The following is a 27,415-nucleotide window of genomic DNA, read 5'->3' on the forward strand; positions in this document are numbered from 1 at the left end:
ATTACAGAATTTTAGAGATGAAAGAACTTCATGGGACATCTAATTTAACCTCATCATTTGAGCAGGGAGGTAGAAAGATACAACTCCCTTTGTGGTTTCCCCTCCTCAGTTTGGGAGGCAGCAACATCAAAGTAAACCTAGCAGCTGCACAGTGAGCTAAGCAGAGGGAGGGTTGGAGTGTGGCTTTCCAAAGTCACTCTTGGTTACTGTGAGGTATGTGGACAAGGAGAGGATGCAGACATCTCACAGGGTGGTTGAGGGGCTGTGAAGTAGACCACTGAAGCCAGGGAGCAGATAAGGGAAATCTGGAAGAGACTCAAGGAGCTCTGAGCACCAGCGACAATAAGCTGGTGGGGACTATTGTACCACAAGAAAAGAGAGACCGAAGATATAAGCTGCAAACAGCTAGCGACCACAAAGATGAGTATGTACTTCCAGGCAGATCAGAGGTGCCAGAGAGGACCACAGGATGTGGGAAACCCTTCACTTGGGTGTTCTAACATCCTAGATTCACCCCTTTCCTAATATCCTAATACACTCAAATGCCATCTTTTTTTTTTTTAGTCAATTGATTAAAATCTTTTTTCAATTATGGCTGACATTCAATATTATATTAGTTTCAGGTGTGCAACATAGTGGTTAGATACTTGTATAACTTATGGAGTGATTCCCCTGATAAGTGTAATACCCCACCTGACACCATGCATAGTTATTACAACATTCTTGACTATATTCCCTGTGCTGAACTTTACATCCCTGTGACTCTTAACTGCCCATTTTCAGCTGCCATCTTAAAGAGAGGAGCAGTGAGGAGAAACCTAAGAGACTGGACAATTTACCTTAAAGCTGTTTCAGTAATTGCATCAGACAAAAATTTTTGTATTGGATTGAATCTACTTATTTTCTTACTCCATTCTTTGTGAGTGGGGTAGATCAGGAAAATCAGAATTAACTACAGATAAAATAAAAATAATTCCCCCCACCCTCCTGACATCTCTGAATGTGGTATAAATTTGTGACCCTATGAGACTTCGATAAAACTGTCCATTCTTTATTTTCCCTTCTGTGATTTCCCCCAATCCTTGGGGCTATTTCCATAGAAGTGTGGTGATGCTGAATGGCAGTTTACCTGCCCCTCTGCTGCACTTCCCTCTTCTCTCTGCAGGAGAGTATTTATGTGTTATATAATGTTGCCATAAAGAACAACAAAGACAAAAAAAAACCCAAAATGGCCTCATCTCTCCTCCTCTCTAAAGAAATGAATATGATAAAAGTTTCAGGGGAAACCCATTTTCCCAGAAACAAAAAGCTCAAATGTGCATTTCAAGCATATTTGAAAAGAAAGAATAAGATTGTGATTAAATATGCTGAATGATTCAACCTATACCTTTTCATATCATTTGGTTTTGGCTGAGGCAATAATTTTCCCATTAACTTTCAAACTTGTATGTATTTCAGGGATTTTTTAAAAATCATGTTTCTGATGAATTCTCATTTAAGTTATAACAGTGTTTGACAAGAGTGAGTCACATATAAGATGATACCTAAATCTTTTAACATATATATATACACATATATAAATAAACTGGCTGAAGTATCTTTTTCTTTAGAACAGTAAAATGACTTTTCCAATTGTAAACCACGCCGGATTTGGAAAAGGCATACGTTTGTATGAGCATACTGCATCCATGATGATGTCATGATTGTAAGTCTAGACACAGCCTCCTTTCTCCTTTCCTGCTCTTATCTCTGATGTTTTATCCAATTATGCTTATTGAGTAGTTTTATATAAAGCTGCAACTCTTTTCTAAAATCCTCCCATTGGTATATCTTCCAGGTATCTGGAACCCAGGGATAAGCAAATCGTATTCCACAGCTGGGTCTTAGTTATCTCTGGGAACATGAATGGAGGGAGTAAAGTGGGGATGGAAATAAATTTAAGTGCAATGAGTGCAAATCATAAATAATCCAAAAGCCACATTTTAGTCCCCAGAGCCTGATGACAGCTTTCTTTTCTCTTTCCTCCTCACCCTAGCTTCTGGCTGATGAGCTGAGAATCTGATTTGGACAGGAAAAGGAGTGAGTAAGAGGAGACACAGCCCTGGAGAATTGACTGTGTATATAGATGTACTGCCCTTCCAGGCCCAAAAAGAGACTTCCCCTTAAGGACAAAAAGCATTAAAGCTAACTTACAACACCAAGAGAGCTGCAAGCAAGGGCTAAAAACTTCAGCCACTCAATCTCCTCCGTGAAGCGGCCCACATTTATCACACTATTTAACAGCTCTGGTGGGAGACTCAGCACCTTCCACATCTGGGCCAGCTCGTTGACATGGATAATCAGTCTGCCAGCAACCTGCAGGGTAGTAGACAGACACAAGACAGAGAGTGAGGGACAGGATAAAAGCATGCCCCGAGCAATACCTGCCCAGGAAAGGCCCTGTGTTCTCCCAGGATCTAGAAAGAGAAGGAGGTATCAGGGAATAAAAGGGGGCTCTGATTGGCAGTTATCTTTGAAAGGGTAGAGAAATAGCCAATGAAGAATATGCTAAGATATAATTTAATCATTTTAACTTCAGATGTCAGAATTATGAGAAAAATGTACATTTATACTATATTTTTTTCTGATGCTTTTATTATCTGCTGCTTCATTCCTAGGTTGTTCCTATAAGGCAGATAGGGCAACCTGAAATGAAACCTAGGTGGAGAGGACTATTTCAGACCAAACTTAGTGGTGAAACTAGACTAGGTATTAAATCTCTTGCCTCAAGACTTCATTCAGTTCCTCGTGCTAGACCTCACACGCACCCCTCACCCTTTCCCAGGAACAACATGGGGTCTATGTCTGGATGCTTCATGTTGCTTGGCCCCTGTCACCTCAGATCTCTGCCATGTCTACTGCACAAGGTACTGGGTGGTTAAGAGGAAAAGGGAACAAATGGCCACTGTTGGCCAACAATGCAGTAAGGGCACAGATGCCCCAGTGAAGCATTACTACACCTTCCCTAGGCCCTCTGATTCTAGTGAAATGCTAACTAAGCCTCTGGCTAAGTCAGTCCTGAATCACCCCGAACTGCTCTGTCCTGGATTCTAAAGCAGGGTCTCATGGTGCTAAACCATATTTCCTCATCCATTCTGCGGGCAGCCCCCAGGATGATGTGGCAATGAAGAAAGCCAGAGTTGTCCTGAAAATTAGGCTATGTCCATCTACACCCGGAATAACCAGGGAACTACAATATGCCCCTCCCCAAACTGCGATCATCCTCATCTTATGATCTTGATCAGTAAGGGGGACACTGTCAAGGGATGTGGACTTGCAAAAACACTTTCTGGACAGAAGGGGTTAGCATTTCATGGAGCCCCTGGACATTCTGCTCGCTTCAAGGAAATCTGGGATGATCCCACTGACAGCTCAGCTTACTGCACATTTCAGTATCATTCCTGTTTTTCTCAGGGAAGAGTTATTTGCAGTGTATTGTTTAGTGAACTTTAGGATGATCCTGAGTGGCCAGCTGGCTTTTCAAGGGGATGGTGGGCTTTTGTCTGTACCTGCTGGCCTCAACATTGTACCCCCATTTCTGCTCGATGCTGCAGTACGACTCTTACCCTAGAATGCAGGATCTTCAACAGCTCAGGTGTAAGCTCTGCAAAGTTAGATGAAGCAACTGGCTCAGACCGATCTCTCACTGGAGGAATGTCTCCGCGGGTCATAGCTCCAAAATAACTACAAGAAAAAAATTTCTTCATTGATAGCACATATGCAAGGAAATTCTTGTTTGTAAGGAATTAAATATACAAGGTCTGTCCAGAAGGTATCCAGCCATGTAGTATGAAAAATAGAGATATTTATTGAAGAAGATACAAGAAACATTGTACACAGGACAATGACATCTCAGTCCCCTTCAAAGTAGGCACCTTGGGACCTTTCGCAGTTCTCCCAATCACCATCAGCTGCCCCTTCATATTTTCCTGAGTCACATCGACAGTCTGACATCTCTTCCATTTCAAAGGTGATTTTAATTTTGGGAAAATCCAGAAGTCACAAGGTGCCAAATCTGGGCTGTAGGGGGGCTGAGTCACCTGGCTGATTTGATGTTTCACCAAAAAACTCTGCATGAAGCATGTTGCATGAGCGGGCATGTTGTCATGATGAAGCTGCCAGTCACCAGTTGCCCATAGCTGCAGCCTTCTGAATCATCCAAATAGCTTCCACGGAGGAATGTTCAGATTTAATGCAAAATTTGATGCAGATTCATTTCTCTACTCATTTTGAATGCGACAGCCGCACAGTACACATGGTCACCCAATGACATATACCACCCACACTGACTAGTACAGTGAAGTCATCATTGTTCACACATGCACATTCCAGCCCATTCTCCTTGGCTGTCAGGTTACATCAACGTCATATAAACAGTTCTCATTCTATTAACAATGGCTTCACTTTTCCCAGACAGACCTCATATAGTTTGTCTTGGAAATACTTTGTGGAGTTCTATGCTCTAAAATGCTGCAGGTCTGTAAGTCACATGAAACCATCTGCTAAGAGCTTTTCAATGTCTGAATGGATGGAGAGTGCTATTAGGTCATGCTCTCCTTTTTCACTGCAGTTGAACTACAAACTAACTCTTCATGGATCGCTAAAAAATTTATAGCACATGATACAATACGGGAGCAAGCAAACTACAAGAATAGAGTGTTTTCTTACATAAATGTCAGGGATAATACCAAGAAATGTCATTTTTCTTGGTATAAAATAGCAGCACAAGAACAATAAAATGAGGTTTTAAACTATTGTATAGCATAAAACAGTGTGCCTGAGATGCCAAAAGAAATCAGTCTTCTGACACTGAAGCTCAAGCTTAGAGGTAATGCATAAAATTTAGAATGTAGAACTAAACAGGCCTCATTACTAGCAAAGCAACCCCACTTCTGTCTCTTTTTATGAGCAATCGCTGTCTTATTTTCATTCCATTTATAAAAAGCTTCATTGTGGCCCAACCCAGGAACATGAGCACAGTGTCCCAGAGCCTCTGGAAGGCTCCTCTTAGATTCCATCGTGTGTCTTCTCCAGCTGTCCACACCTCTTTCCTACAACCCGCTCAATGCACCTACTCAACCTCACCTTCTCCCTTCCCCCTACCCACCAGCTCCTATCAACAGCCTTTCTTACTCCTCTCTCCCACTGAAATGCTACTACAGAGGCCATCCAACAGCAAAAACAGCCTGAAAATCCTCTGGGAGTTCTGGTTAGCTCCCAACTCCTGCCCCAAGTCCCCCAGTTTCCAGGATGCACTTTGTCTAAAAAGCAATTTCAAAGCTGAGAGGCTTTCTGCACAAAGCTGTTTCAATCTGGCCAGCAGCTATTGTATAAGCTCCTTCCACTGAGCAGCCTCTGGGGGTCCCTCCTGACAGAGGGCACCTGCATCTGAGGCACACTGTTTTCAGCCAGGCCAGGTGCTCTCCAGTCCTTATCACTCTGTTTTGCCTTATTTCTCCAGAATGTAATGTGTACTGTGTGGACAAGTCAGTTCAAAGAAACACGAAAGAGAATAACAATTTCCCCAATGACAAAATACAAAAGGTCACTGGCTGGGCAAGATCAAGGTTTAACAGCAATGGAGGAAGGAGTCTCGTAGAAGGAGTGAACCGGCTCGGACTAGTCCCACAATTAATTCACCCTGTGAGCTGATCACAACCCTCCCCTAGGTGCACTGCTGTCCCCTAGTGGTGAGGCCAGAGACTGAGGCCAGGCTTTACATGGGGCAAAGGCCTGCCAAGTTCCAGGATTCTGAACTTTTCTTTCCCCTGGGATAGTGGGCTGGGGCGCAGGGATGAGTGGAGTGTGTGTGTCCTGATGTGAGGTAATAATCTGACTTACTGATTGCCCTGGGACACTTTGCCTATTTCCCTAGCGTCCTATTGCTCAGTCTGGTTTGCTTAAGGGCATCTCATCACCCAGTATGATGGATTTATGTGCAGAGTTTAAAGCACCAAAGAAATGAGAGAGTTGAACATCACAAAGATAATCAGTCCTGAATCCCAGGCTGCAGCGATGACAACCTCCTCACAGTCTTCCAAGACCTTCCCTCCTCCAGTCCCTATCTCCTCCACCTCCAATGGAAACCAGGGCTGGAGGTGAGAAAGGACGACGTACTCAGCAGCCCACTGGATGAGATCCTGTGGTTGGGTCCGAATGGCGGCTTTGGTAAATTGCTTCAGCAATTCAGGCAGCTCCGGGGGAATGCATATTTGCTTATCCGTCTGAGGCATTGATTGGTTGGCCTATTGGCAGAGAAAAAAATAAATAAAATGGGAAACTTTGAATCATAAAGTGACAGGAATCCTGGACAGGAGGGTACCCAGCCTCTTTGACACTCTCAGTCCTGGGGAGTTCCCTACCCACACCAGACAGATGCATTCTATTGTCCCACAGCTCTGAAGTTATAATGTAGTTTTACTAATCCTTGCTTTTTGTTGTAAATAATTCTGACCTTTAACATTAAAGAACATACAGAATACTTTTTCATTAAAAAAGTAGAGATCAACAAGAAATAAGCAAAAAAAATCTTCTAGTGATGTCACCCCAAATATTGGGCATCTCCTTCCAGAATATTATCAATGTAAATATTTATTTGTATATACAAAAATGGGGGTCATATAAAACAGCTTATTAACTCCACAGCATATCATGAACATCTTCCATGCCGTGCAACTCTTATTGGCCAAATAAGAGTGGAGCAAAAGTTATTCTGTGAATCCTCTATTATTTGGCATTAGGTTATTTACAAATAAAAATAAGCATTAAACAGTCATTTGATGAACATCTCTCTTTCCATCTGTATGTACTTATCTACTCTAATTGTAAAAGAGAAAACTTGTACATTTCATTCAAAAAGTTCCAGGACATGTTGGAACAAAATATGAAAATCCATACATACTCTACACACAAACAACAGATTAAAAGATTTTGTCTGCATTTAGTATAGAAAGAATCTAGGTATTCTGAAAAGCCCTCCCTCAAAAAATACCTAGATGTAGACAAGTCCTAGCAAACTATACTTTTTAAATTGACCTGTTAAGTTGCAAGAAAATGAGGAAAATCAGCAATTGCTCAAATAAAGTGAGTAAAGTAGAAACAGAATGGTAAGCAAATGACAAAATTAGGGGCAAGTGTCAATGCCAGGAACTTGAACCTTTCAGACAAATGTCCAGGAAAGTTGTGAACAGACCAGATCTGGGGCCTCCAAAATATAAACAGCTGGACTGAAGGACTCTCATACCACTGTCCCCTCTCCAATTTGATACTCTCCAAAGTTCACACATCCTTAGTGTGAAAGGGTGGGACTGAGAATACCTGCCTTTTGGCAGGGGGAAGTAACATAGAAATCTGATTCCATTTTTGCTTCTTTTGGGGGGCGAGATAGTCTCCTATGAATCTGTAGCCACAAACTAGGTCTACAGTTTAAATTTATACCACCCACCAGCCCTGGCTTGTGTAGCTCAGTGGATTGAGCATGGGCCTGCGAATCAAAGAGTCACTGGTTTGATTCCCAGTCAGGGCACATGCCTGGGTTGCAGGCCAGGTCCCCAGTAGGGGGCACACAAGAGGGAACCACACATTGATGTTTCTCTCCCTCTCTTTCTCCCTCCCTTCCCCTCTCTAAAAATAAATAAAATAAAATAAAAAATTTATACCACCTACCAGCCTGGTTGGAAAATCCCAAGACAAAAAATTAAAGAGGCTTTAGTTTACTGGTACCCCATTATCTTTTACTTTATGTTCTTTTATTTGGAGGAAGAGGAACATAAAGATATTAATTTCAGACTTTGTAAAATGTCAGGTATGCACAGTAAAATTTCAAGGGTAATTACTATAAAAGTAATATCACCACCAAACTAGCAAAGAAGAGATAAGGAATTAGGAACAACAATAGCAAAGTGAAACAACTTGGTCAATCAAAAAGAAGTAAGAAAGGAGAGGGAAACACATAGAAAAAGTGGATAAATAACATGATAGAAAAGAATCCATATATATCAGTAATAAGGAAGGAAAGAAGGAAGGAAGGAAGGAAGGAAGGAAGGAAGAAAGGAAGGAAGGAAGGAAGGAAGGAAGGAAGAAAGAAAGAAAAAAAAAGAAAGAAAGAAAGAAAGAAAGAAAAGAAACAATGATAAAGAAATTACCAGAGTGTATTTTTTAAAAATTCAGCTATAGGCACATCTAAAATGATGTAAGGACACAGAAATACTGTAGGTAAAAGGATATATGATTAAATAGGTAAATGATAACCAAAATAAAGTTAATATAGACATGTTAATACCAGACAAAAGAGACTTGAAGGCAAAAGGCATTATTAGGAATTAAAAGAGTCACTGCATAATGATGAAAGATTCTATTCTTGGAGAGGATAGCTACAGACTTCACCGTGGGTGAATTTCATGACACTAGCTGGAAAGGCAATATATTGTTTAAGGTTACATACATTTGTCACAATATCATAATAAAGAGCAACAAATGATAAAACACAAATTCAAAATGGCTCTTATCTGTGTCACGGAAGGAGAGGGATGTCATCAGGAAGATGCAACAGGGGTCCCAACACTATTAGTGATGTTCTATGTTTTAAGCTCAGTGATGGCTGCCTAGATGTTTGTTTCATTACTTTTATGCCTATATTTACATTATGCATTTTATTTTGTATGTATAAAATATTTCATAATTTAAAAAGTTACTAATACAAGTTGATTGTCTCTGGTAAGTTTTCAATACATTTTATTTAACAAAGGGCTTTGCCTTATTTTGTTCACATTGTCTGCAAATGTATTTGTTTTTCAAATCGTGGTAAAATATACATAACATAAAGTTTATAGCTTTCACCATTCTCAAGTGTCCGGTTCAGTGGCATTGAGTGCGTTCACATTGTTGTGCAGCCGTCACCACTGTCCGTCTCCAGAACTTTTTTCATGTCACAGACTGAAAACTCTTTATCCATTAAATACTAATTCCCTATTTCCCCTCCCCTGAAATCCTGGCGACCACCATTCTGCTTTCTGTCTTTATGAACTTGACTACCCTAGGTACTTCATATAAGTGGAATCATAAAATCCTCGTTCTTTTGTATCTGGACTATTTCACTTAGCATAATGTACTCAGGGTTCGTCCATGCTGCAGCATGTGTCAGAATTTCCTTTCCTTTTAAGGCTGAATAATATTACATTGTATGTATGCACCACATATTGTTTACACATTCATCTGTTGTTGAACATTTGGGTTATTTCAATCTCCTTGCTATTGTGAATATTGCTGCTATGAACATGGATATACAAATATCTCTTTGAGTTCTTGCTTTTAATTCTTTTAGGTAATATACTCAGAAGTGAGATCAGATGGTAATTCTAATTTTAATTTTTTGAAGACCTGTCATACTGTTTTTCACAAGGGCTGCACCCTTTAACTGTTCACGTATATTTTGACAGGGTCTTTCAATTCTGCAATTCTTTGATTTCTATTCTGAAGGCTCAGATGGCCTCATGTAAATAAAAAAAGGCCCAACCCTAGTGAAATAGGCTTGTATGACAACACTAATAATGGTTACTCCTGCTCACCATAGACTAGACAAATAAAATCTTTACTTCACCCCATTACCTCTTCTAGCAACTGTTATGTGGTCTCTCATCATTTTTGGCCAAGAAATCCCTACCCATGTAAATTCTCCATACCTATTTATTGTCCTTCCTCAACGTTCAGTTCTTCTTTAATCTCTTGCAACTTTTTCTGCTCTCACCATTCTATTGTTTCCTTAAAAGTCACCAATTGCATCTGTTAACTTCTGATCTGTGCCACATACAGTGTTAAGTATTTTGTATACATATTCTCATTTAACCCTTAAAATATCCTTATGAGGTAGATTATATTATCAGCACTTTACAAATGATAAACTAAGAGAGAGAAAAAGAACTCTTGAAATGACATGTAACTAATAAGTCACAGAGGTAGGATTTGAATGCACAGTCAGAGGTGGGTAGTAGCCTGTTCAACATGACTGTCCTGTCCCTCTTGAGGCTTTCTCTTTATTTGATGGTAGACACCATTCTTGCTTTTCTATTTTCCTCATCTCCTCTGTCACCATAACTTTTATTCCTCCTTCCTCCTACTAAACCAGAGTTCACAATCTTCCCAAAGTAGAGTCTTCAGCATTCTGAGCTTATGTCTTTCCGCTGCCCTTCTTGGAGAGCTCGCATCCTCTCTTGGCTTCATCTATTACAAAACTGTGCTGCCCTCTCACTTATGCTTCCATTCCACACTTCCCCCTACCTCAAGGACACATCTCCACAAAAATTCCCTCTCCCTCTCCCAGCTAAGTCCCAATTTTGTTTCTTAACACACTGTCACCACTTTCTCAGTCATTTGGCATCAGAGCCTGAGGGCCATCCATTCTGTTCAATCTGTTGAATCTGTCACTAAATCCCATTGATATTTCCTTTGAAATATCCTCCCTTCTCTAGTTCTACTCCTTTTACTTTGATTCAGCTCCTCACCACCTATTGTGCAGCCTCTTAGCTGGTATCCTTGTCTCTGGTCATTCTCTGGTCTGTGCTTGTCACTGTGTCTAGATATATCTTCTATACTGTTGTTAACAGGTTAGAGAGCCCTCTCTTAAGGCAATTATATCCTGACTTTCAAGGTTGTCCATGATTTTATACACGTGATTTTCAACTATAAATTTTTGCTAGCACTTACTAACACAAATTTCCAACACGAAGTTTACTGTATCCTCTTTCCAAGAAATTATCCATTCAAAGGTTAACACTTTCTCTTCTATTGTTAACAATCATGCTTTTCCCTTTTCCTCAGGCTGTTGGTAATTCTGGTTTCCTATTCCTTTTCATCTATTCAAACCCTACACACCCTCAAGGTTTATCTTGAGTCCATACTGTGCCATAGGCCCTCCTAGGAGACTTGAACATGGTCAAATATTATTTGTGATACATTCTACCTTTTGTAGATTTCTAAAGCTGAGCTTCCCACAAGTGGTCATGGCAGAATAGGTTAGAGGTGTGCTCCAGAGATTTTTATAGTGATACAAAATTTACAACCATTTTACAACCATTCACAAATTTAAAATAGTTGAAAGTATACTTGGATACTGTTTGGATCAGTCAGTAAACTTCCAGATTTCAGTTATTATTGTTTGTGTTCTTAAGGTTTTATGCAAAGCACCTGCCATTAAAGATGCTTATAGAGGATTTTCCCCTTTAACCTTCATGCTAAAACCATAACTCTGATTATTGCTTTAACTGCAGTGTATTATCAGTTATAATCTTCTGTGAATGTGTTTCTTTTTTTAAAATATTTTATTTTTAGAGAGAGGGAAAGGGAGAGAAAGAGAGAGGGAAAGAAATATCAATGTGTGAAAGAAACATTCACTAGCTGCCTCTTGCAGACCCCCCACTGGAGACCTGGCCCACACCCAGGCGTGTGCCCTGGACAGGAAATTGAACCAGCAACCTTTCTCAGTTTGTAGGCTGGCGCTCAACCCACTGAGCCACACCAGCCAGGGCATGAATAGGGGTTTCAAATATTTAGTTCTTTTATTTAATTTGCTCTTATTTTTCACATTATTTTCTCCCAATAAAGAAGGTATATGTGTTTTCATCAAAATATAATTGACTTCGTTCATTTTTAAAATTATGATTTGAGCCCTGGCCAGTGTGGCTCAGTTGGTTGGAGTACCATCTCATAAACTGAAGGGTTGTGTGTTTGACTCCCAGTCAGGACACATGCTTAGGTTTTGGGTTCAGCCCTGATTGCGGTGAGTACAAGAAGCAACTGATGGATGCTTCTCTCTCACACTGATGTTTCTCTCCCTCTCTCCCTCTTCCCCCTCTCTAAAATCAATAAACATATCCTTGGGTGAGTATTTTTTAAAAATTGTGATATTTTACATATATATATATTTTTTGGCTTTTGATGCAAAATATCCAAAATCTGATTCTTAATTGATTTTATAATGACATTATTTATTTATAGAAATAAACAATGTTTGCTTCTAAAAACAAATAATAATGGAAAATAATTTAATTGGTTCAGTAAAGAAAACTTCAACCTTTAAAATCTAATGAAAAACACCATGGCTGGTGTGACTCAGTGGATTGAGCAGAGACTGCGAACCACAGGGTCGCCAGTTCAATTCCCAGTTGGGGCACATGCCTCGGTTGGGGGCCAGGTCCCCAGTAAGGGGTGCGTGAGGCAACCACACATTGATATTTCTTTCCTTCTCTTCCTCTCTCTAAAAATGAATAAATAAAATCTTTTAAAAATCTTATGAAAAACACTTCAAAATATTTTAACTGTACTTGAGTATAAGGAATATTTATATTTTGTGAAAAGCTAGCATTTCAGTTATTAAATTAAATGATAATACTTCCAAAATTCTCCCTTATCAAATACTTACCTTTTCAAAAATTTTATGACTTAAAATAGCTTAAGAAGATGGACCTTATTTCCTTTGAATATTGATTTACTATAGTCAGAAATGCCTATGTCTCCTTAAGTACTTCACATATTATTTGTCTTCCTACCATAAAGTATAATTTAAATATAAATTTTAATAATTTTAACTATCTGATTATAGTTGAATACTTTTTAGAGATTCATAAGGCATATGTAGTTAAAAATATAAAGTTAAAATACATATATAAAGTTAAGTCACTTATTAGGCAATATAGTGAAGGTTGTATTGAATTTGGATGTGTTTGCCATTTTTTCCTTTCTCTGCCTAAATAACTTATTATCATTGAAAAGTTATCAGATGAAAAAAACAACGGTGCCAGGTAAATTAAGCCAGAGCCTTAATAGAAAAATATCTATATTATACAGAAAATGTCTTAAGACAGTAATTCTTAAAGTTTTGGGCCTCAGCACCCCTCTACATTCTTAAAAGCTATTTAGGCCCTGACCAGTGTGGCTCAATTGGTTGGGCATCATCCCACAAAGGAAGAGGTCACCAGTTCTATTCCTTGTCAAAGCACATGCCTGGGTTGTAGGTTCAGTCCTAGCCTGGACCAAAGAGAAGGAGGAGAGGCAACCAATCGATGTTTCTCACATTGATGTTTCTCATACTCCCTCTCTCCCCTCTTCCCCACTCTCTATAAATAAATAAATAAATAAAATCTTTTTTAAAAAGTTACTGAGGGCCCTAAATAACTTTTGTTAATGTGCATTATATCCATCAATATTTATCATTTTAGAAATTTAAAAATATTTATTTAAATACAAATAATTTTTTACTTGTTAACATAAGTAATGTAGTTTTTTGAAAAATTCTATAGTTTTTAGAAACAAAAAGTCCTTAATGAGAACTGAGACATCATTTCATATTTTTGCAAATCTTTTAGTGTCTGCCTTAATAGAAAAAAGCTAGATTCTCATATCTGCTTTGCATTCAATCTGTTGTGATATCACACATCATGTACCTTCTGGAAAACTCCATTGTACAGTCTTAAGAAAAAGAGAGTGAGAAAGACATATAATGTCTTTGTATAACTACCAAAATAGTTTTAACTTCATGGACTCCTAACCCACCAGAGTCTCAAGGATCCTCAGAAGTCCCTGAAACCACACATTGAAAACCAGTGTTTGTGAAACTGTGTGCAACCATATTTGCAACCACAACAGTAGTTGACATCAGATTGGGTTCAAGAAGCTAATTAAAAGGTCACATAATTAAGAACTAAAGCCAAAATGTCTCTTACAATTATAGAATCACTCATTTACTAACCTGCCTGGGAAAGGACATTTGGAACTAAATTAAGTAAAGGAAATAAGAGAAGTGTTACTCTGGAGTAATACTAAGAAAATGCATTGATGACACTCTCTAGGAGACTGATTAATCAGAGCATTTCCTTGCAGAGTGATGAATCTGCAGATGCTAGTGACAGTAGTTGGTTAATAGCACTAGTTAGAATCCTTTAAGAGGAATGCTTGGAAGAATATGCTTTGCAAAAAATTACCAAAATAAACTACTCAGGATACAGTATTTGAGGCACTTTATATACTTTTAAACAAATCAGATTTTCTGGGTTATCCAAGAGCAACGGTTTCTGTACGGGTAAGACAGCTGTAATGACAAGAAGGTGGGAAGGTTTCACTTCATATCCGTTCTCCACTTTCTGAACACCTACGATGCAACTAAGACATTGTTTTGTTCATGTAGAGCTCTTGCCTATGCATTCTCCTGTAGATGTAAATTCCACATTAAAGGATGTCACTAATAAAATCCAAGCTGCTATGTCTCAGTTGGTCTATTTTCGGCTTTATGCGAAGAAAGAGTCCGATGTTTCCTACCAAGGTACCAGCAAAAGAAAAGGTTGTCTGGAGGTTAGGACCTAAAAGAGGAATTTAAAAATAATAATAATGATTCTTATTGAACAGTTGGTGAGGAGAATTGATTATCTTTACAAAATTGGCTTAACATTTTTTGAGTACTGGAATGAATTTAATCAAAATTATAAGGAATGTGTGAAAATATAATGAAGTATACCAGCAATGCTCATGAATTCAAAGGAAAGGTGAGGTTAGAATTAGTTCAGTGGGGGATTTTAACCGATATTCTAACTTCGGTCCTAAAGAAGACTAATAGCCAACATCTGTTAAGTGTCACATTATTTGGAAATACATGACATGCAAAAAATTCTAATGCAAAAAAGTATATTAGAAATCCATTCACATTATCATAAGAATTTCAATGAAAGAAGAGATAAAGTTATCCAAATTCTGGTTAATACTGAGAAAGGAGTTTCTGCCAATTGGAAAAAAAATCAATAAATAGCCTTCTACCATTTGCAAAGATCCATCTGTGAAGCCACCTTTCTCACTGATGGTGACTACAAGAATCGAAGAGAACAGCATGCAAAAGTTTTGATCAGGAACTGCATGTCGTCATCTCAACACAAAACAGTATAAAGCAAATGCATGATAAGAGATCAAGCTTGATTTCTCTATTAAAAATATTAAATATTTTATTGAAATATTAAGTGTTTAAATAAATCAAGCATTAAATATCTTCACTCTCTGTATTTTACTTTTTATTGTAATTATGTAAATATATGTATACTGAACTTTTCATAAGCACCATATGCACCACCGATACCCTATAGTTCACCCTGGTGTGCTTCACAAATGTTTTCTCCTGTGCCATGATATGAAAAAGGTTGGGAAGCCTGTTGGTACAGTGCAGTGACAAGTACTTCTGTTGAAAAATTTCTAAGTTTTGTTTCAGTCTTTTAACATTATGTGTTATAAAAGAGATGCTGGTGGTTATTGAAATCAATTTCTGGCAAAATCTGAGATTTATATCATTAAAAAATGTTCATTAGAAGGTGAACTGTAAAAAACTAGTTGTTAAGGGAACAACTAACTTCTAATTTAAATGACTCAACTATAGTATTGATTAGAGTCCAGGAAGGAAGTTCGAGACAAGTTAGCAAAGCAGATGAACTTCTTTTGACTACGGAGAATTTTGATTGCAGAGTTCATATAATATCACACAGGCCAAAGATACTTGGTGCTTTCTAAAGAAAATAGAAGCCAAGGAAACAAGAACATCAAGCTACCCTCTCACTAACTCTCTTACTGAAGCAGCATGATAAAGCAATGTAACTTTGTATTAGTTTATAACTAGAAGCTGGGATTCCCTCAAGAGAATTGAAATTGCTTGCTGGGTTTGGTAGAGGGAGAGGGTCTTTAAGAATTCTGACACCTATAAAAAAAACAAGCATAAACAAATTTCAAGATTGTCATGTAATTCTAAGATTGAGATGACCTGAGAAAGTTGAAGAACCAGAAAATAGGCTTATATCAAGTTAGGCTTCATTTAATCGACAATCATATTTGGATGCAGGTTGTTCCTTAGGCCTCATTCTATTTTTATTTTATAAGACAATAACATAATGGTAATCTTTACAATATCATCCAGTGCAGCATATTCTAACCTTGCATCACTGCTACTCTCTAGCTCCTCCTGCTTCCACAGTGATCGTTGCCATTCCCCAACAAAACAGTTCTGTTTCTTAATTGAATGACTTTCCCTTTGAGCCTGCATCCCACCCAACAACTACTGTCCTCACTCTCAGTAGCTGCAGTCATTTCCCACCTGAGATCAAGGATGTTGAAATGAATTCACACTGCCATTCTTTGTCTACTTCAATCTCTCTCTTTGATCTTATATTCTTTCCTCTACCTCTTGAGCATTTAGTTCTTGCCTTGTCCAAGACCTGAGCAACAGACTTTGACTGGTATCCCTCCACATTCTCCAGAAAATTTCACTGTTTCTACCTCCCTAGCACCTTCTCGTCCATCAAATAGGCACAGTCTGGCCATCTGTATATATATTTTTTACCCTTACTATCTTTCCTTTGGTCTAATTCTCTTTTTCAATGGTCAAACTTCCCAAGTGCTCTAAGGACTGACTCTTTTCCCACATGATTCCTTCTCCTTTAACCCCTTATAAAGTTTCCATCCTGATGATTGTCCTGAAACTGCTTTCACACATACAGATGTCATTAAAGCCTCAAGGGCTGCTAAATCTAGTGATTTTCCCCATAATACTTCTTGGTGTCTGTTTTGCATTTGAGAAATTGATCACTTTCTCATGAAACATCGTGTACCATTGGATAATGGTTATAAAGTCTTGCTTGTCCTAAGTCTCTGCTGTTCCTTTTTCCTTTCTGTTTTATTCATTGTTGTCTCTACCATCACTTTGTTGAAGCATTTTCTAAAGTTTAACCCCTGGCTGTTTGTTTTATAATCTATATATTTTTTCTCTCAAATAGTTTTAATAAATTTTGGTAAATGTTCTATATACACCTAAAAAAATATTTCCTCTGAAGCTTTTGGGTGCCTTGTTCTATATATGTCAAGAGGTTTAATTATGTGGTTCAAATCTTCTATATACTTTACCTTTTTTGTCTGATAACTTTATTGGTTACTGAGGTAGGTGTGTTAAAAACATCTCTGAGGTGGTTTTGTTTATTCTTTTTTTTAGCATTCACAAAGATATTTTAATGAATACTCTTGAATTTTATAAATATAATATCCATTTTAGAATCAAAACATATGGAATCTGAGTTCCAGCCAAGATGGAGGCATAGGTAGAAACCCTTCCCTTCCTCACACAACCCAAAGGAGGATAACAACCAATCTAAAATCGATAAACAACCAGGAGTGCCAGAAAATCAAACTGCATGAAATTCTGACAACAAAGGAATTAAAGAAATAGTCAACCAGACCAACCAGACTGGTGTGCCAAGACAAAGAAATAGGGCCCAACTGAAAGAACAGAGCAAAACTCCAGAAAAAGAGCTAAGCAACAAGGAAACAGACAACTATCTGATGGAGAGTTTAAAGCCCTGGTAATCAAAATGCTCACAGAACTGATTGAACTTGGTCAAAAATGAAAGAACAAATGAAAGATACCCAAAGTGAAATAAAGCAAAATATTTAGGGAACCAACAGTGACAGGAAGGAAACCAGGATTCAAATCAATGATTTGGAACAAAAGGAACAAAAGGAACATCCAACCAGAACAGAATGAAGAAACAAGAATCCAAAAAGATGAAGAGAGGCTTAGGAACCTCTGGGACTTTAAACACTCAAATATCCAAATTATAGGGGTGCCAGGAGGAGAAGAACAGCAGCAAGTAATTGAAAACTTAGTTGAACAAATAATGAAGGAAAACTTCCCCAATCTGGTGAAGGAAATAGACTTACAGGAAGTCCAGGAAGCCCAGAGAGTCCCAAAGAAGCTGGACCCAAGGAGGAACACACCAAGGCACATCATAATTAAGTTACCCAAGATTAAACATAAAGAGAGAATCTTAAAAGCAGCAAGAGAAAAGGAGACAGTTACCTACAAAGGAGGTCCCATAAGGCTGTCAGCTGATTTCTCAAAAGAAACCTTGCAGGGAAGAAGGGGCTGGAAAGAAGTATTCCAAGTCATGAAAGGCAAGGACCTACATCCAAGATTGCTCTATCCAGCAAAGCTATCATTTAGAATGGAAGGGCAAAAAAGTGCTTCTCAGATAAGGTCAAGTTAAAGGAGTTCATCATCACCAAGCCATTATTATATGAAATGTTAAAGGGACTTATCGAAGAAATTGAAGAAGATCAAAAACTAGGAATAGTAAAATGACAACAAACTCATAACTATCAACAAATGAACCTAAAAGAAAACACAAACAATGAAAACAAAAACTAAGGAAACAACTAGAACAGGAACAGAATCAGAGAAATGGACATCACCTGGAGGGATTTCCATGTGAGGGGGGAGGGGGAGGGGAGGAATAAGGGGGAAAAGGTACAGGGAAGAAGAAGCATAATTGGTAGGCATAAAATCAATGGGGAGAGGTTAAAAATGGTATAGGAAACAGAGAATTCAAAGAACTTCTATGTACAACCCATGGACATGAACTAAGGTGAAGGGTGCTGGAGGGTTGGGGGGTGCAGGGTGGAGAGGGGATAAAGGGGGGAAATTGGAAAAATGGTAATAGCATAATCAATAAAATATACTTAAAAACATATGGAATCTAGTGGAATTAGGTTATTTTATAGTAACTGAACTACAAAGCAGAGTTGTTAAATATGCAGAGTCACTTTAGTAAGAGAGTCAATCATGATATTATCTTTCAAAGCTTTCTCCATAATACTGTTTTCTTTTTTAAAATTATTTTATTGTTGTTCAAGTGCAGTTGCCTGCATTTACCTCCCCCACTCCTCCCCCCCACCCCAGCCATCCCCACCTCACTTCCCCTGCTTCCACCCCCCCCCCCCCCCGATTTATCCATGGGTCCTTTATACATGTCCTCTGGTTACTGTCACATTGTTCTTAATTTCAATGTCTCTGGTTATATTTTACTTCCTTGTTTGTTTTTTGATTAGGTTCCAGTTACAGGTGAGATCATATGGTATTTGTCCCTCACCGCCTGGCTTATTTCACTTAGCATAATGCTCTCCTGTCCACCCATGCTGTCGCAAAGGGTAGGAGCTCCTTCTTGCTTTCTGCTGCATAGAATTCCATTGTGTAAATGTACCATAGTTTTTTTATCCATTCATTTACTGGTGGGCACTTAGGTTGCTTCCAGCACTTGGCTATTGTAAACTATGCTGCTATGAACATTGGGGTGCATAGGTTCTTATGGATTGGTTTTGTTAATTGTTGCTTGATAAATTTTCAAGCTCTGTTATTAGGTGCATACATATTTAAGTTTTTTGAATATTCCTATTGGATTAACCCTTTTATTATTATGAGATGCCCCTTTTTATGTCTAGTTTTACTTCTTTTAAAGTCAACTTGACTTGCTAGTTGTTTTGCTTAATTTTTGCAAGGTATATATTTTTCCAATCTTTTCCCATCAATATTTTTGTATTCTTTTGTTCATGTGTCTTTTGTAAACAACTTTAAGAAACTACACTCTGAAAATTTTGTCTTGTCAATTGGATTATATAGTCCATTTACATTTAATATAAATACTGGTGTGATTTTTTTAAAAAAATTTGTTTTCTGTCATTTGTTTCTTAAAAGTTCTTCACATTTTTGGTTAAATTTATTCCCATGTATTTTATGCTTTCTGTAACATTTGTAAATGGGATTATTTTCTTAATTTCTGTTTTTTTATTCTTTTCTTGTCTTTTTAAAGCAGTCAAATATTTTTTTACTATTCTCACTTTTCTCTTCTATTAGCTTTTTTAGTTATATATTCTTTTATTATTTCTTTACTGATTACCCTAATGATTATAATTTACATCTTTAATTTATTAAGTCTACCCTAATACTTTTACTTCATGAATAATAAAAATAACCTTATAACAATTTAACTCAATATTCTTTCCCACCCTTTGTATCATTACCATTTATTTCTACATACATTATTGTTGACATATGAAGTTGTTTTTAAATAGTAAATATTCATTTTTTCTCACTTCTTTAAGCCTATGTGTTCTCCCTTCCTAATGGTCAGAGTTAAACCCTTACTACTCTTTGGGCTTGTTTTCTTTCAGGCTGAAAAATTCTGTTTTCAATAGTGCAGGTTTGTGGGGAAAGAAGTCTATAATTTTTTGTTTGTGTAAAATGTATTAATTTTGTCTTTCTTTTCCAAGGATATATTCACTGAGTATAAAACTAGGTTAGGAACTTTTTCCTTTCAGGACTTAAGTATGTGATCCCATTGTCTTTTTGTCTCCATAGTTTGTTAAACACAAGCCAAATGACTTTTAGTTGGAAAAAATGTAATGTACCTTTTTTCCTCTGGATGTTTTATGTTTTTCTCTGTATCTTTGATTTTCATGAGTTTTATTAATTATGATATGCCCAAGTATTCCTGGTTAGGTCCTGCTGAGCATCTTGGCTTTGTGGGTTGATGTATTTCATCATTTTTAAAAAGTTCTCAAACATTGCTTCTACAAATACTAACCCTACCCTTACATTCTGGGACTCTATGCTCTTTCCTGACCTCATGGGACACTGATTATGTCTACTTTAGGCCATAAACTCTGTTTTGTTTTTCCATTTTTTCCATCTGTCGTTCAGTTTGGGTATTTTCTGTAGATCACCCTTTAAGTTCACTAACCATATTTTCTGCTGTCCAGGTTGCTGTTAAACCTGTTCAATGAATGATTTTTTTTAAATCCTCACCCGAGGATGTTTTTTTTTTTTTTTTCGTTGCTTTTAGAGAGAGAGGAAGGGAGAAAGAGAAACATCAATGAGAGAGGGAAGCATCAATCAGTTATCTCTCATATAAACCCAGACTGGGGACTGAACTCACAGCTTAAGTATATGCCCTGACTGGGAGTCAAACCCACAATCTTTCAGTTATGGGATGACAGTCCATCAACTGATCAACACTGGCCAGGGCTATTCAATGAATTCTTAATTTTAGATATTGTATTTTGTGTTCTAGAGTATCAAGGATTTTAATAAGATGTGATTTCTGTGTTGAAATTCTCCGTGTTTGTCCATTTATGCATCTCTTCCCTTGATTTTCCTGAACATATTATATATAGTTATTTTAGGGTCAATGTCTGATAACTCCACTGGTTGAATCTACCTGTGGATCTCCTCCCTAATGTCTTTTTTCCTCTTGATTCTAGACACATTTTCCTTGCTTTTATGCATGCCTTGTCCCTTTTAACTATGTCAGACATTGTGTAAAAACTGAAGTGTTTGGATGCCTTAAATTTCTAACCTGTCATGCCAGTGGTGTTTGACTTCTCCATAGTAACGTCTTTCTGCAAGGATCAAACACAATCCTGAGTCCACATCCAAAGTGGCAAATGTCCCCAGGAAAGAAAATGGCTTGTGATCATCAGCCCACCTTGGAAGGACTCTCCACACTAGAAATTTTAATCTAGTCCACATTGTTTCTAAAGCTCTCTGATGTCTTTACAATGTTTCTAAAAATTATTTTTCTAGATTTTTTTTAGTTGTTGCAGTGGGAGCCTGGAGCTGCTTGCAATCTATTTTCTAGCTGGAGGTAGAGATGCTTTTGTTTGTTTTGTTTTTTGTTTTATTTTAGCATTTAACTAGAGCTTTACAAATCTCCAGTTGTAAATCTCAACCATGCACAGTCATACTCACCAGCTACCTACTGTATAATTCCCCTTTCCCATAAAACCATCCAAAAAAAAATGTCTTTTACTCTTTCAATTGCATTAGTCTGATATATCATAGCCATTTTTTATTCATCCTTCTCTTCCATTCCTCACTTCAGTCCTGATGAACTTAAAAAAAAAAAAATCTGTCAGGAAAATAAAAAGGAACACATTTTCTTTTTTTTTAAAAAAAGAAGGGGCTTAATTTGACTTATAATAAAGTTCAGTATCTTCAATTTACAAATGAGAGAATTGATGTACAAATAAGTGAAGTGTTTAGCACAAGATAATAGTTTACATTGGAGTTTAATCAAGAACTCAGGTCTACTTCATTGCTCTTTCCACACTATACCATACTGCTCCTCTCTGAATAAGACAATTACACATCTTTTTTTCCTTATCAAAATGATGCCCTATCTGACTTTCAAGCTCGCCACAATTTGTCTTACTCATATTATCTTGCCTCTCCAACTTTATTTCACAGAAGTCTGGATCTTTTTCTATCTTGACCCAGTCCATGATCAAGCCAACACAGATTTGGATGCCAACAACAAAATTGCTAAAGGTAGTCCTACCTGACCTTGTCCCCCCACCCTTTTTTGAGTAGAGCTTTTGGCTCTGTTGTTAGTAATTTCTGAAAATTGTTTGTATATTGTGCTAGTACCACCTCTTGGAAGTTACGAGCTCTACATTTATTATTTAACAAGTGAACTTCTTTTGATTTATCTTAACTTAGCCATGCTTGTATTTCCATGATTTCCCCTCTGTTCACATCATGGTCCACAAACCCAAGGCTGTCATTTACAGACTACCACGTTAACCATGTTTCCTAAAGCTGTGTTGCATGTCCCCTGATTTGGGAATCTGGTATACAAATCTGGGGTCATCTTAACCTTGTCTTTCATAAGTGCGTGCAAGTCTTCATTTTTCAGAGTAAAGTATCAGAATACCCCCATATCATTTTCATCCATTTACTTGGCCTCTCTACTTCTGATTTCATTGCAGCTTTTCCATGATCTAAGGACTCAATGTATAAAAGGGCTCTGAAGGGTGACTGTATCTTAGTTTTCAATATAAGATCAAGGCTATGTTTCTGTCCTATTTCTGTTACCATTCCTGATGATGTTCAACACTGACTTGTCTTTTCCAATAGATCCCATATAGTGGATTAAGCTGTACTTAAGAAGCACTCTTGACTATAAGGCAGGAAGACCAGGATTCTGGTCCTGGGCCTATCTCTTATTCATTATGTGATCCTGGGCAAATAATTAATCTAAAAAAACTTATGTGTCAGGAATAGTGCTGAATACTGGGATATAGAAATATATGAGTCACACACCCCACCCTTAGACAGCTCCCAGGCTACTGGAAGAGACTGACAGAAAAATAATCAGTGATTAAAACAGAGTTTAATAATAAGTATCAACAAGTCTGCACTAGATATAGGTGACCAGAATCTCCTAGGTATGGAATCTAACTTAGCTAAAGGTAAAAGGAGATCAGAAAATACTTCCTAAAGAGTTATGATATTTGAACAGAGACTTGAGGAAGGCTGGTTTGTTCATTGCTATATTCTCATCCCCAGAACAGTGTCAGGTACAGAGCAGGTACTTAATAAGCATCTATTTACTGATGAGAGCAAGGAGGGAATTCTTTGTGGCTAAGACTACTTAGACAAAGATGTGGAGGTGTCAGAGAACATGGTGAATTCAGGGAACTATGATTATGGAGGGCTAGATTGGACAAAAGGAGAGTATTTGGGCCTAAGGCTAAAAATACAGCCCAGCTTCAGAATATAAAAGGTGTGGTATGCCAAGATAAGGCTTTTGAACTTTATATTAAGTGCAGTAGGGAGCCACCAGAGAATTTAATTACTATAGTCATAAAATCAGATTTTGATTTTACTTTGATGCTCTAGTTATCAACGTAGTGCCTCTTCTCCAAATTCTCCTGCATTGCCTCCTCAGCGAAACAGAACTAGACCCTTAAAGTATTTCTCATTTTGTCAGTAGGCATAATGTTCAGCTTCCTCAGGAGAGGGTGCTAGAAGGATACTGGAAGAGGAAGGAGTTTGTCTGTGGGTTCACAGAGGTATTCCTTTTGTTAGGCCCGGGAACATGAAATTTCTCCAGTGCTAGGATCCTGCAGTGCAGTTCAGCCGGCATCAGCAGTATGTGATCTCTTCAGTGCCTGACTGCTGTACTGTACAGTTGCCAGCAGTTCCCAGCTTCCCCAGGCACCTCTCTTGGGAAGCTACATAGCAGAGTGAAGCCAGTGAGTCAGTCACCTTTTCATGAATGGCTTCTCCAGCACCCCAGAGAGATTTTTTGCCTCCTTGGCACCTCAGCAATTTCTGTGCTACCCAGTGAGATGTGGTCACACCCTCTGCAATAAGCTCTTGGATGGTTGTCTCTTTTTGGGGTGATCTGTCTCAAGGGTTGTGGTTACTCTTTGTATCTATGTATGCTTGTATCTGTGTATGCTCTTTATATAACCTTCTATTACTCCAATCCCATTATAGTTAAAAATTCTTTATATTGAACTTTCTTTATTAAACTTGTTATATGATTTCTTTCTCTTTGTTGGACTCTGAAATAGGCATTGACTGACAGTAAAAGGAGTGCATTGAAGCTTCAGGCAGGGATTCTGATTTGGAGAATATAGAAGCACTTTTGGTAACAACTCTCAAGCGCTATTGCCTTGAAAAGCAGTTGCAATGGCGAGGGATAGGAGAGACAGGAGCTACAGGACTTGGTAGCCACTGAGGGAGGAAGAAGAAGAGAGAGGAGAGTTTAGGGTAACTCCCCACTTTTCAAGTTTGGATGACTGGGTAGATAGTGGCACCACAGTAGAAATGGAGAGCACTGAAGAAGGAGCAGGTCAAATTCTCCTCCCTTGTTCCCATATATTGTCAGGAGGTCTATGTCCTTTTGAGGAGTTAAAATGTCCACAGAGACTTAAAATTGTAGGATCCTTAGGTTGGAGAGGCCCCAAAGCCCAATTTTTATGCCTTCGAGTAATATGAACCCTTTGTTCATTTCAGATAAAAGAAGTGGGGAAAGTCCACTTTAGCTTAACATTTCATGAGTCTGATGTTTTTGTGAAGTTCTTTTCCATTCTTAAAGCTTTCAGTATGGTAGGCCCCCCTCAATCGTCCACTCTAGCCCCCTCATCTCCAGCTCTTAAATTCAACCGATTTCCTCTTTTTTAAAACTCACATTACTCCCAATCAGAATCGTGGCCAACACCTGCATGCTGAGTGCTGAAGAATATGGGTCTTATCACATATGGAATATAGATTTGTTTCTGGAATCTCTCATTTCGTTTTACTGGTGTGGGCTAAACAGGGCTTCAGTTATACAAACGCAAGGCTCCAATTACATGAATGAAAGGCTCCCGATACCAGAATCCCAGAGGTAGTGTCTATGAACAGCTCTTGGAACCTAAGACCAAGCAACTGCATGGACTTGTTTGGGTTTGGAATAGGACGTGGTGCACTTTGGCCATGTGGTTACCATTGTTTAGAATGCACTCACCACCTTTTCACAGGTTTTTCAGATCTCTGTTAGTTTCATTATATCTTCTCAGAGTACCACTTACGCAACTCTCCTTGCCAGCATTTAGCTCTAATGTTATTTTATTTTTTTAATATATTTTATTGATTATGCTATTACAGTTGTCCCATTCCCCCCCCCACATTCCTCCCCTATAGTTCATGTTCATGGGTCATACATATAAGTTCCTTGGCTTCCACATTTCCTATACTATTCTCATCCTCTCCCTGTCCATTTTCTATCTACCATTTATGCTACTTATTCTCTGCACCCTTCCCCCTCCCCCCCACTCCCCTGCTTTTAACCCCCCATGTGATCTCCATTTCTGTGGTTCTGTTCCTGTTCTAGTTGTTTGATTAGTTTGCTTTTGTCTTTGTTTTAGGTGTGGTTGTTAATAACTGTGAGTTTGCTGTCATTTTTACTGTTCATATTTTTTTTTCTTTTTCTTAGATAAAATCCCTTTAACGTTTCATAGAATAAGGGCTTGGTGATGATGAACTCCTTTAACTTGACCTTATCTGAGAAGCACTTTATCTTCCCTTCCATTCTAAATGGAAGCTTTGCTGGATACAGTAATCTTGGATGTAGGTCCTTGCCTTTCATGACTTGGAATACTTCTTGCCAGCCCCTTCTTGCCGGCAAGGTTTCTTGGGAGAAATCAGCTGACAGTCTTATGGGAACTCCTTTGTAGGTAACAGTGTCCTTTCCTCTTGCTGCTTCTAAGATTCTCTCCCTCTGCTTAATCTTGGCTAATGTAATGATGATGTGCCTTGGTGTGTTCCTCCTTGGGTCCAGCTTCTTTGGGACTCTCTGAGCTTCCTGGACTTCCTGGAAGTCTATTTCCTTCGCCAGACTGGGGAAGTTCTCCTTCATTATTTGTTCAAATAAGTTTTCAAGTTTTTGTTCTTCCTCTTCTCCTTCTGGCACCCCTATAATTCGGATGTTGGAATGTTTCAAGATGTCCTGGAAGTTCCTAAGCCTCTCCTAATTTTTCCGAATTCTTGTTTCTTCATTCTTTTCTGGTTGGATGTTTCTTTCTTCCTTCTGGTCCACACCGTTGATTTGAGTCCCAGTTTCCTTCGCCTCACTATTGGTTCCCTGTACATTTTCCTTTGTCTTTCTTAGCATAGCCTTCATGTTTTCATCTAGTTTTTGACCAAATTCAACCAATTCTGTGAGCTTATTGATTACCAGTGTTTTGACCTGTGCATCTGATAGGTTGGCTGTTTGCTGCTTAGTTGAATTATTTCTGGAGCTTTGAAGTGTACTGTCATTTGGACCATTTTTTTTTTGTCTTGGCACGCCCATTACGTAAAGGGGTGGAGCCTTAGGTATTCATCAAGGCGGGATAACGCTAGTAACTGCACTTTGACGCCATATGTGGGGGATGGGTCTGATAGGGAGTAATGGTGCTTGCCCCACTCTGCCGGTTTTCAGTCATTCCCTCTGCTACCCACAATCAAATTGTGCCTTTCTGGTGCTGCTTCCCAAGTGGGTGGGTTTGTGAACATTCTAGGTCCCTGTGGGTCTCTCCAAAGAACTCTCCTGTGAGGCTGGGAGTTTCTCCCACTGCTGCCTCAACCCCCCACAGGTGTTTTCAATCAGTGGTTTGAAGCTTTATTTCCCCACGCAGGAACTCTGGGTTGCTCAGTCTGTCACCTGGTCCACCAGCTGCTTCCTCGCCAGCCAGCTGCAGGTTTGCCCACCCTGTTCTACAATCCACCACATTGTTGTGTCTGCTAGCCACAGCCTTGCTGCGAGTTCTCTCTGCACGGCTGCCCATCTCCGCCCCTCCTACTGGTCTGGATGAATGTTTCTTCTTTATCTCCTTGGTTGTTGGACTTCCATACAGTTAGATTTTCTGTCAGTTCTGGTGGTTGTTCTCCTTTTGGTTGTGTGAGGAGGCACAGCATGTCTACCTATGCCTGCATCTTGGCCTGAATTCTTAGCTCTAATTTTAAACTACATGCATGACTCTTTGATTAATACCTGCCTCTCCCAAAGGACTGCAAACTTCAGGGCAGGAACGCTCATTTTCTGTTCACTATAGAATCCCCAATGCTTAGCCTGGTGCCTGGAATATAGTCAGTGCTCAAAAAAAAATGTTAGGAAAATAAATCACAGGAAAATGAATCAATGATAGCTGTTTATAAAGTGCTAGTCACATTCATCGGTCCTCATGACAACCCATTCCCCGCTCCCACCCCCACCCCAAA

At 38.5% G+C, this 27,415-nt stretch overlaps 2 protein-coding genes across 2 annotated transcripts in view; one reads left to right on the top strand and one right to left on the bottom strand.

The window, feature by feature from the left end:
- The window catches only part of KALRN (kalirin RhoGEF kinase), an 838,419-nt gene that overhangs the window by 18,974 nt on the left and 792,030 nt on the right, over window positions 1-27,415 (top strand). The gene's annotated exons all lie outside the window — the stretch shown is intronic.
- ROPN1 (rhophilin associated tail protein 1) overlaps window positions 1-27,415 on the bottom strand; it is a 31,909-nt gene that overhangs the window by 3,962 nt on the left and 532 nt on the right. The window contains exons 2-4 of the mRNA XM_024578198.3: window positions 6,157-6,284; window positions 3,606-3,723; window positions 2,194-2,355 (exon numbers count right to left, since the gene is read on the bottom strand). Coding sequence (XP_024433966.1) covers window positions 2,194-2,355; window positions 3,606-3,723; window positions 6,157-6,272 — 396 coding nt within the window. The 5' untranslated portion in view covers window positions 6,273-6,284. The remainder of the gene's footprint in view (window positions 1-2,193; window positions 2,356-3,605; window positions 3,724-6,156; window positions 6,285-27,415) is intronic.

Source organism: Desmodus rotundus, chromosome 2 (genome assembly GCF_022682495.2).
Source record: "Desmodus rotundus isolate HL8 chromosome 2, HLdesRot8A.1, whole genome shotgun sequence".
Lineage (NCBI taxonomy): Eukaryota > Metazoa > Chordata > Mammalia > Chiroptera > Phyllostomidae > Desmodus > Desmodus rotundus.